Here is a 15,436-nt window from a genome sequence, read left to right on the forward strand (position 1 = left end):
TATCAAGATTTTTTTTTTCCCCTTCACGTTCGTCAAGTGGTGAAGTTTGTTCTTCACCACTGTCGCCAACTGGCTTGCTTGGTTTGGGACTTGTGGAGCTGCGCATCGCTGGATTTGCTCTTCAGTGTTTGGACTTTCAGCAGTGAAATTTAAACAACACCGAACTAAGCTTCAACTCCGAAAACTGGACTGACAGTTTCAGTTCACTAGCATTTCTATGTTAAGCTGTCTGACACAATCTGCATTGTAAAATCGCTATACAAATAAACATAAATTGAATTGAATAACATCTATGTAATAATTGTACCTTGATGTAAGAATCTTCAGATATTTGGTCTGGAAAATAAGACACCCTTTTCAAATGGAAAAAAAAAAATCACCCAACATTTACTCAATATCAAGTGGTGTTTCTTGTTTATTGTTGTTGTTCTGTTGACCAGAAAAGAAGATAACTTGAAGGACATTGGAAACCGGGACCTTTAGCCTCCGTAGTAGGAAAAAAAATACAACGAAAGTTAATGCTACCAAGTTTCCATCTTCAAAATATCTTAATTTGTGTTTAGTGGATTGTGAGTAAAATTAAAATAATTAAAATTGGGTGGCTGCATTCAAGTTACATTAGTTATTATTATTTTTTAAATTGATAAGTATAAATCTAAATTGCTAGCCAAATCTAGACAATATTAAAAATAGCATTGACATTCAGTCTTGCTATACATACATCTTTGATTACAGTGGCAACACGCAGCCAACAACATATGTGCACTTTTTTAAATAACAAACCCAAGATGCTTTCCAGGTATGTTTCCCAGAGGAAAAATCTGTTCAACTCAACCTGTGTCTATTTAAGGCATTAGCACTTTATGCAAAATCAAATTACTACTGTAACTTGGTTAGATGCTCAAAGTGCAAGAAACAGCTGGTAATGACTAATTATGTTGTGTTTACGGAGTACCAGACTGCCAAACAGCTAATTGAGAGTGAGCTGGCAAGAAGGACCGCGAGCACATTTGGTTTTTTAAAAGACTCACAGGTATACTCTCTCTTTCAGAATGGATGGGATGGCCATTTACAAAGCTCTCAATCACAGAGCTGGAAATACAAGTGGTTACGGCTCAGCAAGGTTAATGTACCTCCCATGAACACAGGGTCCGGATGAGCACTCGTCAGTGTTTCTCTCGCAGTGATCGCCCATGAAACCTCTGGAGCAAACACACTGGTAACCATTAAGGCCGTCGATGCAGCTCCCGTTGTTTCGGCATGGATTAGATTTGCACTCATCAACGTTCAGCTCGCACCATTTACCTTCGGGAAGAACAAAATCAATGGCAGATAAATAAATCACATTTAGAAATGCTTGGATATGGTGATGGATTCATTCATTACATTTATAATGTGTGAATGTCAGATTTCTTTCTTTCTTTTTTGACTTGTTCAGGATTTAAAGTAATCATTTGCAAAAACCAAGCTGAAATGCTAAAAATAAAATATTTCCAATTATTTGTACAATAAATATAAGGCTTTAAAAAGGTTTTAAAAAATCTGTATTAATTTTAAACAACATATTTCCAGTATTTAAACCAATTAGCAGAAATAAAACTTAAAATATGCCAAACCTCAACCCTAAATGTATTTGATGTCCAATTTTATTTACTAGTATTTATTTAATCATGGTAATGCTATTTCCCCCATGTAATTTATTTAGTATTTTACAAGTATTCAAACAGTTTTATAGTTTTGTGTTGCAGATGTGGCCAATCAGACACATAATTATTTTGCCTTATTCAACAAAACCCTGTGTACGTCAAAAAATAAAAAAAATGTAGTGCGAGTAAATGTATCTGTTGTAAATATTACTCAAAGTATGAGTTAAAAGAACTTTCAAAAGTACTCAAAAGTAGCAAGTAGTGAGTTTTATGCTTTAAAAAGCTGATGCATTTACATGTAATTTGTGAATGTGTGTAAATGTAACATTCTGTAGTGCACTTAATTATTGCCCAGCAGGCAAACAATGTCATAAGACGTTAATATTAGGTTAGATTTAGGTTGTGATGTCAGGTGACCAACATTCAATGTCTAGCCAGTGTCTAAGGATAACATTGTTTTGATCTCCTACAACATTGTTCAATGACGTTGATATTTGGTTGATATGTTGGAAAGAGATCAAAATCCAAAATCGAGCCAACATCTTTAACTAACATCATATTGACATCATAAACTGACATTTATTTGTCATATGACAACCAAAATCCAACACTGATAGACGTCATAGTGGTAACATCCACACAACGTCAAGCTGTAACATCATTAGACGTCAGTGTATGGTTGATTTTAGGTTGAAAGTTGGACATTGGCGTCGACCTGATGTTGAGTTCTGACTTCAACTTGATTTTCGTTTTCAAACAAAATGCAACATCCCCATGATGTTGAGGTACAACATCAATCTAACGTCATGTTGATGTCTTGTGCCTGCTGGGTGTATATGGCCATTTCAGCCATCATACAGTAAACATCCGTCATCTTTTTATCAGTGACATGCATCTAAACAGTCTCTGAGTCAATATGTGTAAAGAGTTTCTTAAGGTAGTTCAGTATGACCAGTTGTATTAGGATTCAAAGGTATTCACGACATGAAGGAATGAACTCGAAATGGACACAGAGACATGGTCAAGCTCCTATACAACTTGTTTAACACTTCTGCTTTTTAATGTAAACCTTTATTCCCTCTTTGTGTGTAATAAGGTGTTTTGAAACAAGTCTTTTGCTCATACATTAATATTAGGGTTTTTATCCTCCTGCAATCAATAGCTATGTTTCCATTGAAAATTTGAAATTAACTTTATGTGCCAAACTGGAGTATTGCCTAAAAGATGTGCGGATAAAGCAGCATTTCCATCCAACGAGTCAAAGCAAACAAAATCAGTACTTCCTGATTAATAGGCGGCAAATATCAACATTAAAAGTGGAATTTGCTGCAGTAGTAGAAGTTGTGTGAATATTTTTTTTATTTAATAAATGACTTGTACCACAGATGGCAATCCTCACACGGAGTGGCATTTGAAGACGTGAGACGCAGAGCACAGGATTCTGGAGGTCATTAATTATATAATAACACTAATACTGAAACGGTTCAGGCATTTTAGAATGACCAAAACAACATTTCAGATGTTTTAAAATATGCTCAGCCTGCTGATTTGTCCATTCACATACATTTGTATCATCACATGATCTCTTTTAACAAAATCACATGACCTTTATTTAATGTGCATACCGAAATTTGTTCAGTAAAGGTACTTCCATCACAGTTTATCCTTTCTTATTAAATAAAAAGCTTATATTACTCAGTTATGTGCATATGTTTTTTTTTTTTTTGCGCATCATGGCCTTTCCATTAACTGTTTTTTATGCGCATATCCAAAATATGCATAAAAATAGGTGGATGGAAACATAGCTAGTGTTTAACTCTACCACAGCTAAACAATATCATAGATAGTTCATGTTTGATGTCCCAGCAAAGCTAATTTGGTGTACTGAACAGTTGTTTAAATGTTATATTAATACATGTGCAACATTTAGCAGTAGTTAAAGTCAACTGTCAATTCCAACAATAGCTTAATTATTCGTTTATTCAGATTTTAAGAGTCAATTCTTTTAAAACCTTCAAATTATTCTTTAATTCACTTTGAGCTAATTTGCTATATTTGTGTGAAATACAGACCATATTTACATTGTTAATAAATATAGACATGACTAAGCAGAACATGACATAAAATCCCTGAACCAAAAGGTTCAATAACAAAAAAAAAATCTATGTTAGTGTAGTCGTGTTTTGCTATTTGATCATGCAACATGCTGTGCACTATTTTCTAAGTTATTATCTAACTTTCTAACTTATTTTTTAACTTTTAGCACCAGAACACAGGTGCTAAAGCTTGATGACAGTAATTGTGAAACAAACATCACTACTTTTTATACACATATACTCTTATTTATTTAACAACATAATTTCCATGCCAATTTACACATAACAAATACACATACCTGTATAACGTTGTATATAATAATATACCTGTACAAACACTTGTAAACTTGTATATTTGCATTCACTAGTTGCTTCTATTTTTAAAATATATTATCTGTTTTTTGTGCCATCTCTGCCATTCTGTTGCACTGTAGAAGCTCAGTCACGAAATTAAATTCCTCGTATGTGTGAACATACCTGGAAATAAAGCTTTTTCTGATTCTGATTCTAATTGGCAAATGATAACAACCAAAAAGTTCATTAACATGAAAAAAATACGGAAAAAACTGTATAAATTCAATTAGTTGAGAAGTAATTCAGCAATAAGTTTGTTTTGTTTGTAAGGTACTGTACAGTAAATTTTTTTCTAACCAAGATTTCTGAATGAATGATGTAAAATCCACAGCAAAAAGGGTTCAGTAAAAAAAAAAATCACTTAGAAAGGTGATAATTTAAAATGGAAAAAAACTGTAATTTAAATATTTCAAGAGGAAGAAATTCTATTTTCTAAAATGCCTGAGTACATGAAATAGACAGTTTTATGTGAAGGACAGACCACTTTAAAATTTTCATTCTCTGATAATTTTCCCACCATTATAATTTGTCTAAATGGAAGTAAATACTAGTGTGTAGAACCAGTAATGATTTCAACTAGAAATAACAGAGATTTGACCTTCAATTTGAAGCATTATACTAATTTGTCAAAACACAAAGTGCAATCCTGTATTTTTATGTGACCAGGTAATATCAAGTGCACTACTTCAAACCTAAATTCATAACCTAGCTGAACAACATCAGATTCCCTCTATAATTAGATAACCAACACAGAATAGGCCATAATATAATTTAAAAAGGTATATTGAGTAAGCTTAATTAAATTTATGCACTATTTACCTTGAGTTGAAACTCTGCCAGAATATAGCACATTTATACATACATATATATATATATATATATATATATATATATATATATATATATATATATATATATATATATATATATATATATATATATATATATATATATATATATAAAATATAATCCAAAAGTGGATCAAACCAGGTACTAGTAAGGTGTATATAATAGAGTGAATAAAATATTATATATATATATATATATATACATATATATATAATACTTGAATAGTATTTTATTCACTCTATTATATACACCTTACTAGTACCTGGTTTGATCCACTTTTGGATTCAGAACTGCCTTAATCCTTCATAACATAAATTCAACAAGGTACTGGAAATATTCCTCAAAGATTTTGGTCCATATTGACATGATAGCATTATGCAGTTGCTGCATATTTGTTGGCTGCACATCCATGATGTGATTCTCCCGTTCCACCACATCCCAAATGTGCTCTATTGAATTGAGTTCTGGTGACTGTGGAGGCCATTTGAGTACAGTGAACTCATTGTCATGTTCATTAAACCTGTCTGAGATGATTTGTGCTTTATGACATGGTGCGTTACTCTGCTGGAAGTAGCTATCAGAAGATGGTCATACTGTGGTCATAAAGGGATGGACATGGTCAGCAACAATACTCAGCTAGGCTGTGGCATTAAAACAATGCCCAATTGGTATTAATGGGCCCAAAGTGTACCAAGAAAATATCCCCCACACCATCTCTAGGGTTAACAGAGAATGGTCTAAAAATATCCAGTGTAAATATTCAACCACCACCAGCCTGAACTGTAAATGGAAGGCAGGATGGATCCATGCTTTCATGTTGTTGACACCAAATTCTGACCCTATACCATCCAATGTCACAGCAGAAATCCAGACTCATCAGACCAGGCAATGTTTTTCCAATCTTCCATTGTCCAATTATGGTGAGCCTGTGCGAATTTTAGGCTCAGTTTCCTGTTCTTAGCTGACAGGAAGGGCACCATATGTGGTCTTCTGCTGCTGTAGCACATCTGCCTTAAGGTTAGACATGTTGTGTGTTCAGAGATGCTCTTCTGGATACCTTTGTTGTAACTAGTTTTTATTTGAGTTACTGTTGCCTTTCTATCAGCTCAAACCAGTCTGGTGGCCATTCTCTTTTAACCTCTGGCATCAACAAGGCATTTGGGCGCAAAGAACTGCCGCTCACTGGATATTTTCAGACCATTCTTTGTAAACCCTAGAGATGGATGTGTGTGAAAATCCCAGTAGATCATAAGTTTCTAAATTACTCAGACCAGACGGTCTGGAGCAACAACCTTGCCACGTCAAAAGCCACTTTAATCACCTTTCTTCCCCATTCTGATGCTCTATTTGAAATGCAGCAAATCAGCTTGACCATGTCTACATGCCTAAATGCATTAAGTCGCTGGCATGTAATTGGCTGATAAGAATTTTGCCTTAATGAGCAGTTGGATTTGTAATATATATATATATATATATATATATATATATATATATATATATATATATATATATATATATATATATATATATATATATATATATATATTAACAGCAACATATTGTGCATTCTTATTTTCAGTTAAAGTACACAAAAATTACATAAAATCCACAAAACCTTTTTTTAGTCATAAAGACCATAATATCATTTTAAAAAAGTCTAATGGATTCAATAGATTGTGTGGAAAAAAAATAGAGCACACTTAAATGATTTCCCTTGCATTTGATTTCATCTCAGTGTGAGTAAAAACAGGGTGTTCTACTTTATTAATGTATATTTGTAGTTTTTAAAAATAAAATGCGTAGTCAGAGAGCACATTATTCTCTAACTCAGATTTATGACCAAACTGATTGACGTAAGATCCACTCCAAAAGGATTCAGTAACAAAACACCTTAATAGGTCATAATTTACCTGAGAAAAAGCTGTAAATTCAATAAGTTGAGAAGAGCCAGTAAAATCTAGAGGCGAGTAAGACTCCACAGACACTCAGGGACAGCTTGACAAATGACAGAGATAAAAACGAGAGCCAAAGAGCCGCGATACTAAAGAGCAGACAGCCATTATTCTTCCTCCCTGTAACTACACAAACAAATGGAACCGTTTCTGAAAGCCCCGAGACATCTAAATAAAGAGCAAAAGCGATCTTTTAAACGTTATGAATCATACGCTGCATATTATAGGAATGTAAACTTAATTCACACTCGACTACGCAAATAATTCAGTCACTTCGGGCGAAAGCGACGCCATCAGCTGCAGTTCAGGTCATGCGCTGACAATAAATTAAAGCTGTGTTTCAATTACTCACTCCTCAATACACAGCCAGCGAGAAAACAAACACCTAGCCGTGACGTTTCACACTAAACAAGTTTCCTTCCCGCGGAAGTCTCTAAAAGCCAAAATGCATAAATAAAAGGAGCAAAAGCGTAGCAATGAGGCGCATCATTAACATCTTCTAATTAAAGTTTTTCTCAATTGTTCATTCATGGACCATTGTTAATTCCCTCCATACTGACCTCCTGGTTAAGCTGTAATGAATTTATTTCCCAGTGGATAGTTATTCATAAACACAACTGAGAGTCACCGTATCGACTGGATATGAACTAACAGTAAAAATTAACCCCAAAAAATGATAATGACAATTACACTTCAATTTTTGGATGGATGGATGGATGGATGGATAGATAGATAGATGGAAAAATAAAAGAATAACAGATAGATGGATGGATGGATTTATGGATGAATGGATGGATGGATGGATGGATGGATGGATGGATGGATGGAGAGATAGGTATTGATGAATGAAACATTTAAACAAAAACAAAGATGGATAGATGGACGGATGAACAAAATAAATAACAGAGAGATGGATTAAGAGAAATAGGTATGGATGGATGGAGGAATAGATGGATGAATAGATAAAAAAATAAAAACAGAAATGATGGATGGATGGATGGATATAGATAAATAGGTATGGATTGATGGAAAAAACAAAAGAATAATAGAGATGGATAAATGGATTAATGGATGGATGGATGAGAAAATAAAATAATAATAGAGATGGATGGATGGATGGATGGATGGATGGATGGATAGATGGAAAAAAATAAAAGAATAACAGAGATGGATGGATGGATGGAATTAATAAAGAATAACAGAGATGGATGAATGGATGGATGGATGGATAGATAGACACATGGATGGATGGATTGATGGATGGATGGATAGATGGTCATTTGGATGAATGGATAGATGGATGGAAAAAATAAAAGAATAACAGAGATGAATGGATGAATGGGTATGATTAGTTTGGTGGATGTAAAAAATATATATGTATGGATGATGGGAAGGAATAGGCTGGGATGGATGGATGGATGGATGGATAGAAAAAAAACAGAGATGGATGGATGGAGAGAAATAGGTATGGATGGATGAAAAAAATAAAAGAATAACAGAGATTGACATGGATGGATAGATTGGCAGATGGAAAAATAAAAAAAATAAAAATAGAGATGATGGATGGATGGATGGATGGATGGATGGAGTGATGGATAGAAAAAAACAAAGATGGATGGATGGAGAGAAATAGGTATGGATGGATGGGAAAAAATGAAAGAATAACAGAGATTGATACATGGATGGATAGATTGGCGGATGGAAAAAATAAATAAATAAATAACAGGGGCGGATGGATTGAGAGAAATAGGTATTGATGAATGAAACATTTAAAGAAAAACAAAGATGGATAGATGGACAGATGAAAAAATAAACAACAGAGATATAAATTAAGAGAAATAGGTATGGATGGAAGGATGGATGGAAGGATGGATGGATGGATGGATGGATAGATGGAAAAAACAAAAGAAAGAGATGGATGGATGGATGGATGGATAGATGGAAAAAACAAAAGAAAGAGATGGATGGATGGATGGATGGAGGGAGGGAAAGCATTGGTATTGATGGATTGATGTTAAGCATTTTATGAATCATATTCATTCATTCATTCATTTATTTTTATGAATGTATGCTGAATGACAAAAACCTCTACCAAAATCTTAGCATCAAAGTAAAAAAGTCCTAAATGTACTTTTTTTTCTAGAAAAAAAAAAAGATTTTGAATTCATAAAGTTAAGATTAAGAAATTGACCATTTCTCTAAGTGTTCTGAGAACATGTTATGGAAGGTAGAGCACATTCATTCTCTGATAATTTGCACTCTATTATGAGTTACCTAATGGGAAGCAAAAAGTGTTTTAGAGCCACTATTGGTCCTCTTAGCCAGAAGTAACGGAGATTTGCACTTTATTAGTGCTCAAAATTAAATCTGTAATATGTATTGCTTTGTGACCAGGTAACGTGCTGTGAACTATTGGCTAACCCAGATTTATGACCAAGATGAATAATGTAAAACCCACTACAGAATGGCTTTGTGACAAATGCCCAAACAGGTAATAATCTACCTAGAGGAAAAATATCAATAAATTCAATAAGCTGAGAAGTTATGCACCTCAGGGGTCATTCACATATTGTGTTTGTAACAATGTGGTAAATTCAAGACATGCGTTTCCTTCAAGTTCAGCATGCTCAAGAGCTTGCACTCCCATGGCTTCTGCTGTTGCTAAGCAACCATCAGCTGTGCTCTCTGAGAAACTACCACTGACAAAAACAATGCTATCTCATGGCAATTCCTAACTTTTTAATTAAGTGGCTAATTTGTATGAAATCGTAAGGTTTTATTTGTACAATTTTGTATGATTTGCTTATTCCCAATGATCACCTGCTTTTAAAAATCATACATACAAATCATACACCAATTAGCCACTATAAAACTGACAAAACATAAAACACGTTAGAAAAAAGTAATAATAAACAAATAAAAACATTTCCTCAAGAGATCAGGCTGGACAAACCCTTGCTGCAGCTCTGATACAAGTTTTATTTATTAGAAAAGCACCACAGTGTTTGGATGATCTGTATTTTTCTGAGATGTTAGTCCATGATTACTGAATTGGGTTTTAAGAGCCCCTATTATGGGTTTTTGACCTTCTATGCAGTGTGTAACAGCACTAAGTGAATGAAGACATGCAGCTGAGGTTTAAATCTGAAAGTGCACCATGTTTAAAACTATTGATTCTTTAACAAAATAGTCGACTCAAGTTGAATAAATGAATCGTGTTGGGTTCTGATCTATTGCTTGAACGTGTCAATGTCGATGCGGTACATCACCAAATATGTAGTTCCAGATCTGGTAAAATGTTAATGCGCCTTTCCCTTCAGACACTAGCTAACATTTAACTGAAAAAATACTTTGAAAGCAAATTACAGCCAAGAGAGATGGCTTTAATTCTTTTTCTTATTTTAATCATTCTAGATTAAATGTTAGAATGTTCTAAATGAATAGGGCATAGGGGTGATAAGTGGGAATAGAACACAACCAGAAACTATGTTTTTTACAGCTCCAGAGTGGCAAGAGCACAAGTTTGCAATGCACTTCATAGAAAGTTGGTTTTTGAAAACGGCAAATCCACAAACTATGTTTGTAACAACGGAACTTGCGAACTTAGTTGGCTAACAATGGTTTTGGGAAACGCACCACAGGATGTGAATTATATTTTTCCACACTAGGCTAGCCTATGCCGTGCAATAGGTAACAATTTTGCTTTTGACCTAGATATCTAGTCCAAGCATCAAGCATCTTGGCATTATGAATATAATAGCGAAATATTATTATTATTATACAGTAGTGGAAAATGCGCTTTTTTTTTAAACAAGCTGACTTTTTTCCTTTCTCTGCATGCGTGTGAAAAAGAAATGAACAGAGAAAATGAACAGAGGATAAATAATGTACGGCTCACTTTGTGTGCGGATATGCCTATTTATTTCATTCATAACTGCCACTAGATCTGTGTGCATGGGAGTGTTTTACATGAAGTGGCAGATGGTCAAATATTTGTAACCTGTAATAAATAATAAATAGCCTACTGATGAAGTACGTTCTATAACAATCAGGTGATGTGCTCCGTCAACACGATAATCTTAATCTTAATTTGCATTTTGTGTGCTGTGCTGCGGTTTTCATATGTGCACATGTTTAAGATTTGAGGTAATGACATTGCCATGATGGTCAAGGATATTGAAACATTCTTTTCACCCCAATGTAATTTATTGGGGCACTTTAAAGGCTAAAGAACTTAATTCTTAATTGCTTTTTGCAGCCTAGGGCTATACTTTTTACCATGCATTGTATTTTTCTAAAACATACAGTATAGTGTAAAATCATGTTTATTACTATGACAACTAAAAAAAAAATCACATTGTAATTGAACACAGCACATAAGGTACACATACAAAACCGTCTATCTAGTATTGTGAAAAGGCAAAGCTGAAAATCTGTGGTTAAAGCGCCACCCAGTGGTCAAAAGCTGCTGGCGCACCAACTACCGCCGCAGTATGAATGGCGGCAAAGGGAACAAATTGAATTATAGTGACATCTGTACTTGCAAAGTTTCTTTTGGTCAGTTAAATGTCTGCTTAGGAGCATATCAACAGATTTTAAGCAGACAGTCTACTAATACTCAATTGGATCATCAAAAAAAGTGTTACCATTTTTCTTATTCATTTCTATATTGGCTTTTCCCTTTTCCACTTTCATGTCTTCGCTCTTTGCTGCTCTTCCTATTCCACCTTATTCCTGAACTGAAGAGTGTACATACAATAGCACGAGCTAAGGCCGGCGATCTGTCTCAAACATAATAACATTCTCAGTGCAGACTCAAAATGCCGTCCTCTCGTTATTAACACAACACAGCACAGATCATAAGAGCACCGTTATACATACATAATGTGTAGTATTTATTAATTTTTTTTTACATTTTATCATGTACTATATTGTTTATTATTCTTTAACTTAAACATATTTTGCAAATTAGTTAAATAAAATTACGAAACAATGTTTTAGCAACAAACACCCTATATAATAAGTCATCATTTTGTGTTCATTTATTCATCATTTATTCATTAATAAACACAATCAAGCATCATAGTATTAACTGGATAAGAATTAACTACAAAAAAAGAAGAAGAAAAAATATATTAACCCCTAAACACGAATTGGAGTTCACTGATGACCTGCTGTTTGCAGTCAGCCATCAATCAAGCACTTTGTCTGTGGGTTGCACCATCAAGCCTGTAGATTGTAAAGAAGTGCACAGCAGCTTCCCTTCATAGACAATGCATTTACACTGTCAGCGCTCCTAATGAGATTATACAAAAGCCTCTTAATCGGCATTTCCTTGTCTGATTTGACAAATAATGCGCCATCCTATCAGACTTTGTGGAATATGAGAAGCCAAGCAGGGGAGAGATTATGAAGCTGTTGGGTTAATCCTAATGTTGGCTTTCTTAAGGGTGCTCACTGTACTCATCGAAGAGGAGAGAAAAGACCATATAATCTTCTCCTCCACTCCTCAATTACTCCTCTCTGCAGGAACTTCTTAAAGCCGCAGCGAGTTATCAGTTTTTCTATCCGAGAGCGGAAAAAAAAAAAAAGAAACTAAAGGAAAAGGAAAAGCAAAGAAAGCTGAGGAGGAAGAAGGGGGGGATGTCTGGAAAAGAGAAATAAAAATGATAGAAGATGAAACAGCAGAGAGAGAGAGGAAAGAGCAGTTTCATACAGCAAGAGGGCTGCTAGGGCTTCAAATTATTAAAAAATAATAACCCAATTCCCTTTGATACCTGGAATTTGTATTCATTCCAATTAAATAAATGAATCAAGAAGTATTTCAAATAAAAAGACAATGATGCATAATGATATTAAACATTTTCACTTAATATTGGCCAATGTATGGTAATTAAATAAATTAACACAAACACATACTTACTGTACACTTTCAAGGCTTAGGGTTTGGTTTAGAATTTTTGCTAAGCCAATGCAATTATGCATAATTTACTGCTACTATAGTTCTATATAGTACTAAAGAAAGAAAATATCTAATTAGGACCCTGAAAAAACGTATTTCCAAAACTTAAAAAAAATGTTTTATGACTTTTTTTTACTTTTTCAAACAAATGAATTAAATTATGAATAATGAGATAGTGGAAAAAGTATGAAAAATGTAATGAATGATTGAATGAAAATTGGCCATAGTGCATGTGTGTGAATGAGCGTGTATGGAAGTTTCCCAGCGATAGGTTGCAGCTGGAAGGGCATCCACTGTGTAAAACATACAGTATGCTGGATACGTTGGTGGTTCATTCTGCTGTAGTGACCCCAGATTAATAAAGGGACAAAGACGAAAAGAAAATGAATGAATAAATGAATGAATTAGCAAATAAACTTAAAAACAAACTACATTAAGCAGTGTTCGGCAAGCTACTTGGCAAATGTAGTGAGCTAAGATATCAGTTACTGTACTTAAAATATAGGTTAACTACACTAAAAACTACATCCTGGGAAATGCAGCAAGCTAAGCTAAAAGCTACTTGGCAAAAGTAGCTAAGCTACATCTAAGGCAGGGATGGGCAAACTTGATCCTCGAGGGCCGGTGTCCTTGCAGAGTTTTGTTCCAACACTAGTCAAACACACCTAAACAAATCAGTGTCTTCAAGATCACTTGAACTCTATAGGGGAGTCTGTTCGAATAGGGTTGGAGCTAAACTATGCAGGACACTGGCCCTCCAGGATTAAGTTTGCCCACACCTGATCTAAGGTATATTTTTTTATTTTTACTAACTGATCCGCAATCGGTCAATGTAGTTTGTGTGGACGTTACTGCGCTACTAATTTACTAATTACCGATGCTACTGCCACGCTACGGAGAAATAAAGTTAAGCTAGTAGTATCACTACTTGGAGTGTCCAACACTGAAATTACACTCACTGGCAACTTATTGGACACCCAAAGCTGTCCAACTGCTCGTTAACTCAAATTTCTAATCAGCCAATCACAAGACAGCAATTCTACAAGCATTTAGGCGTGTAGACATGGTCAAGACGATCTGCTGCAGTTCAACTGAACACCAGAATAGGGAAGAAAGATGATTTAAGTGACTTTAAACATGGCATGGTTTTTGGTGCCTGATGAGATGGTCTGAGTATTTCAGAAACTGCTGATCTACTGGGATTTTCATGCAAAACTATCTCTAAGGTTCACAGAGAAGGGTCCAAAAAAGAGAAAATATCCAGTGAGCTGCAGTTCTGTGGGCGCAAATGCCTTGTTGATGCCAGAGGTCAGAGGAGAATGTATCTGAGTATTGTTGCTGATCATGTCCATCCCTTTTTGACCACAGTGTAACCATCTTCTGATGGCTACTTTCAGCAGGATAACACAACATGTCATAAAGCGCAAATTATCTCAGACTGGTTTATTGAACATGACAAGGAGTTCATTGTACTAAAATTTCACAGTCAATAGTCCTCAATCCAATAAAACACATGGGATGTGGTGGAATGGGAAATTCACATCATGGATGTGCAGCCAACAAATCTGCAGCAACTGCGTGATGCTATCATGTCAATATGGACCCAAAATCTGAGGAATATTTCCAGTACCTTGTTGAATCTATGCCACAAAGAATTAAGGCAGTTCTATATGCAAACGGGGGTCAAACCAGGTACTAGTAACCTGTACCTAATAAAGTGGCCAATAAGTGTAATTAACTTTAAATTTAATTTTGTATATTTTTGTATTTTATATGATGAGTTGCACTTTCTTTTAAACACTTCATGACCTTTATAAACAACTAATACAAATATAAAAGTGTAGGTTTCCTAGCTTTTCAAGCTGCAGACAAATAATACAATAGTAGACATATTTTTTTAACCGTTTCCCTTCCTCATGCAATGCTACCACTTACTAGACCCAAGCAAGATCCCAAATAACCCAATCTGACTGAATGAGCCACATTATAAGCCATCCCAGAACAACACGCCATTTAAATGTGAAAATAATTTCTCCACACATTATCTGGGATGGCAGGCTGCTGCATATTTTGCCTTTTGTATCTCTGGTTCTACCATCTGAAGAAGTTGCGATGCTGTTACATGTCTTATTAGGGCAAATATTTCCTCTGAGCCCCAGTTGGTTGAACCAATCCAGCATATATCCTCCAGCCGGAGCTCTCCAGGGATGTGTCCGATTCCTCAGATGAGCTGCGAGCGCAGAGGAAAGTAATGACTGGTGCAAGGCAGAGTGAGGCCTGATAATAAAAGAGCTTTCTGTGGGGAATTAAGGCCCGAGTGTCAGGCTGAGCTCTCCCTTGAGCTTCTGGGCCTGCGAGATTTCCTTCTTTCCCCTCGGCGGGTTGAGGATAAATTGATGATACAGAACAAAAGACAAATGAAATTAATCTTCTAGCCAGCTGATGCCGATTGAGATTACACCCCCCTACAAAAAATACACCATTGATATATTGGCTGAGAAGAGTAATGTCTGTAGTATTTGTACGTAGATGTACGTATAAGACAAATATTGTTGAAGTCAAAACTACACTGTAAGA

The 15,436-nt window shown here is 35.0% G+C and overlaps 1 protein-coding gene across 9 annotated transcripts in view; it reads right to left on the minus strand.

The window, feature by feature from the left end:
• The window catches only part of eys (EGF-like photoreceptor maintenance factor), a 531,033-nt gene that overhangs the window by 202,126 nt on the left and 313,471 nt on the right, over positions 1-15,436 (minus strand). For all 9 annotated transcript variants that reach the window (NM_001442782.1, XM_087277984.1, XM_087277990.1 and 6 more), the window contains 1 exon segment: positions 1,134-1,305. In NM_001442782.1, the coding sequence (NP_001429711.1) occupies positions 1,134-1,305 (172 nt within the window).

This window comes from Danio rerio, chromosome 13 (genome assembly GCF_052040795.2).
Source record: "Danio rerio strain M-AB ecotype USA chromosome 13, GRCz13ab, whole genome shotgun sequence".
In the NCBI taxonomy this organism is placed as follows: domain Eukaryota; kingdom Metazoa; phylum Chordata; class Actinopteri; order Cypriniformes; family Danionidae; genus Danio; species Danio rerio.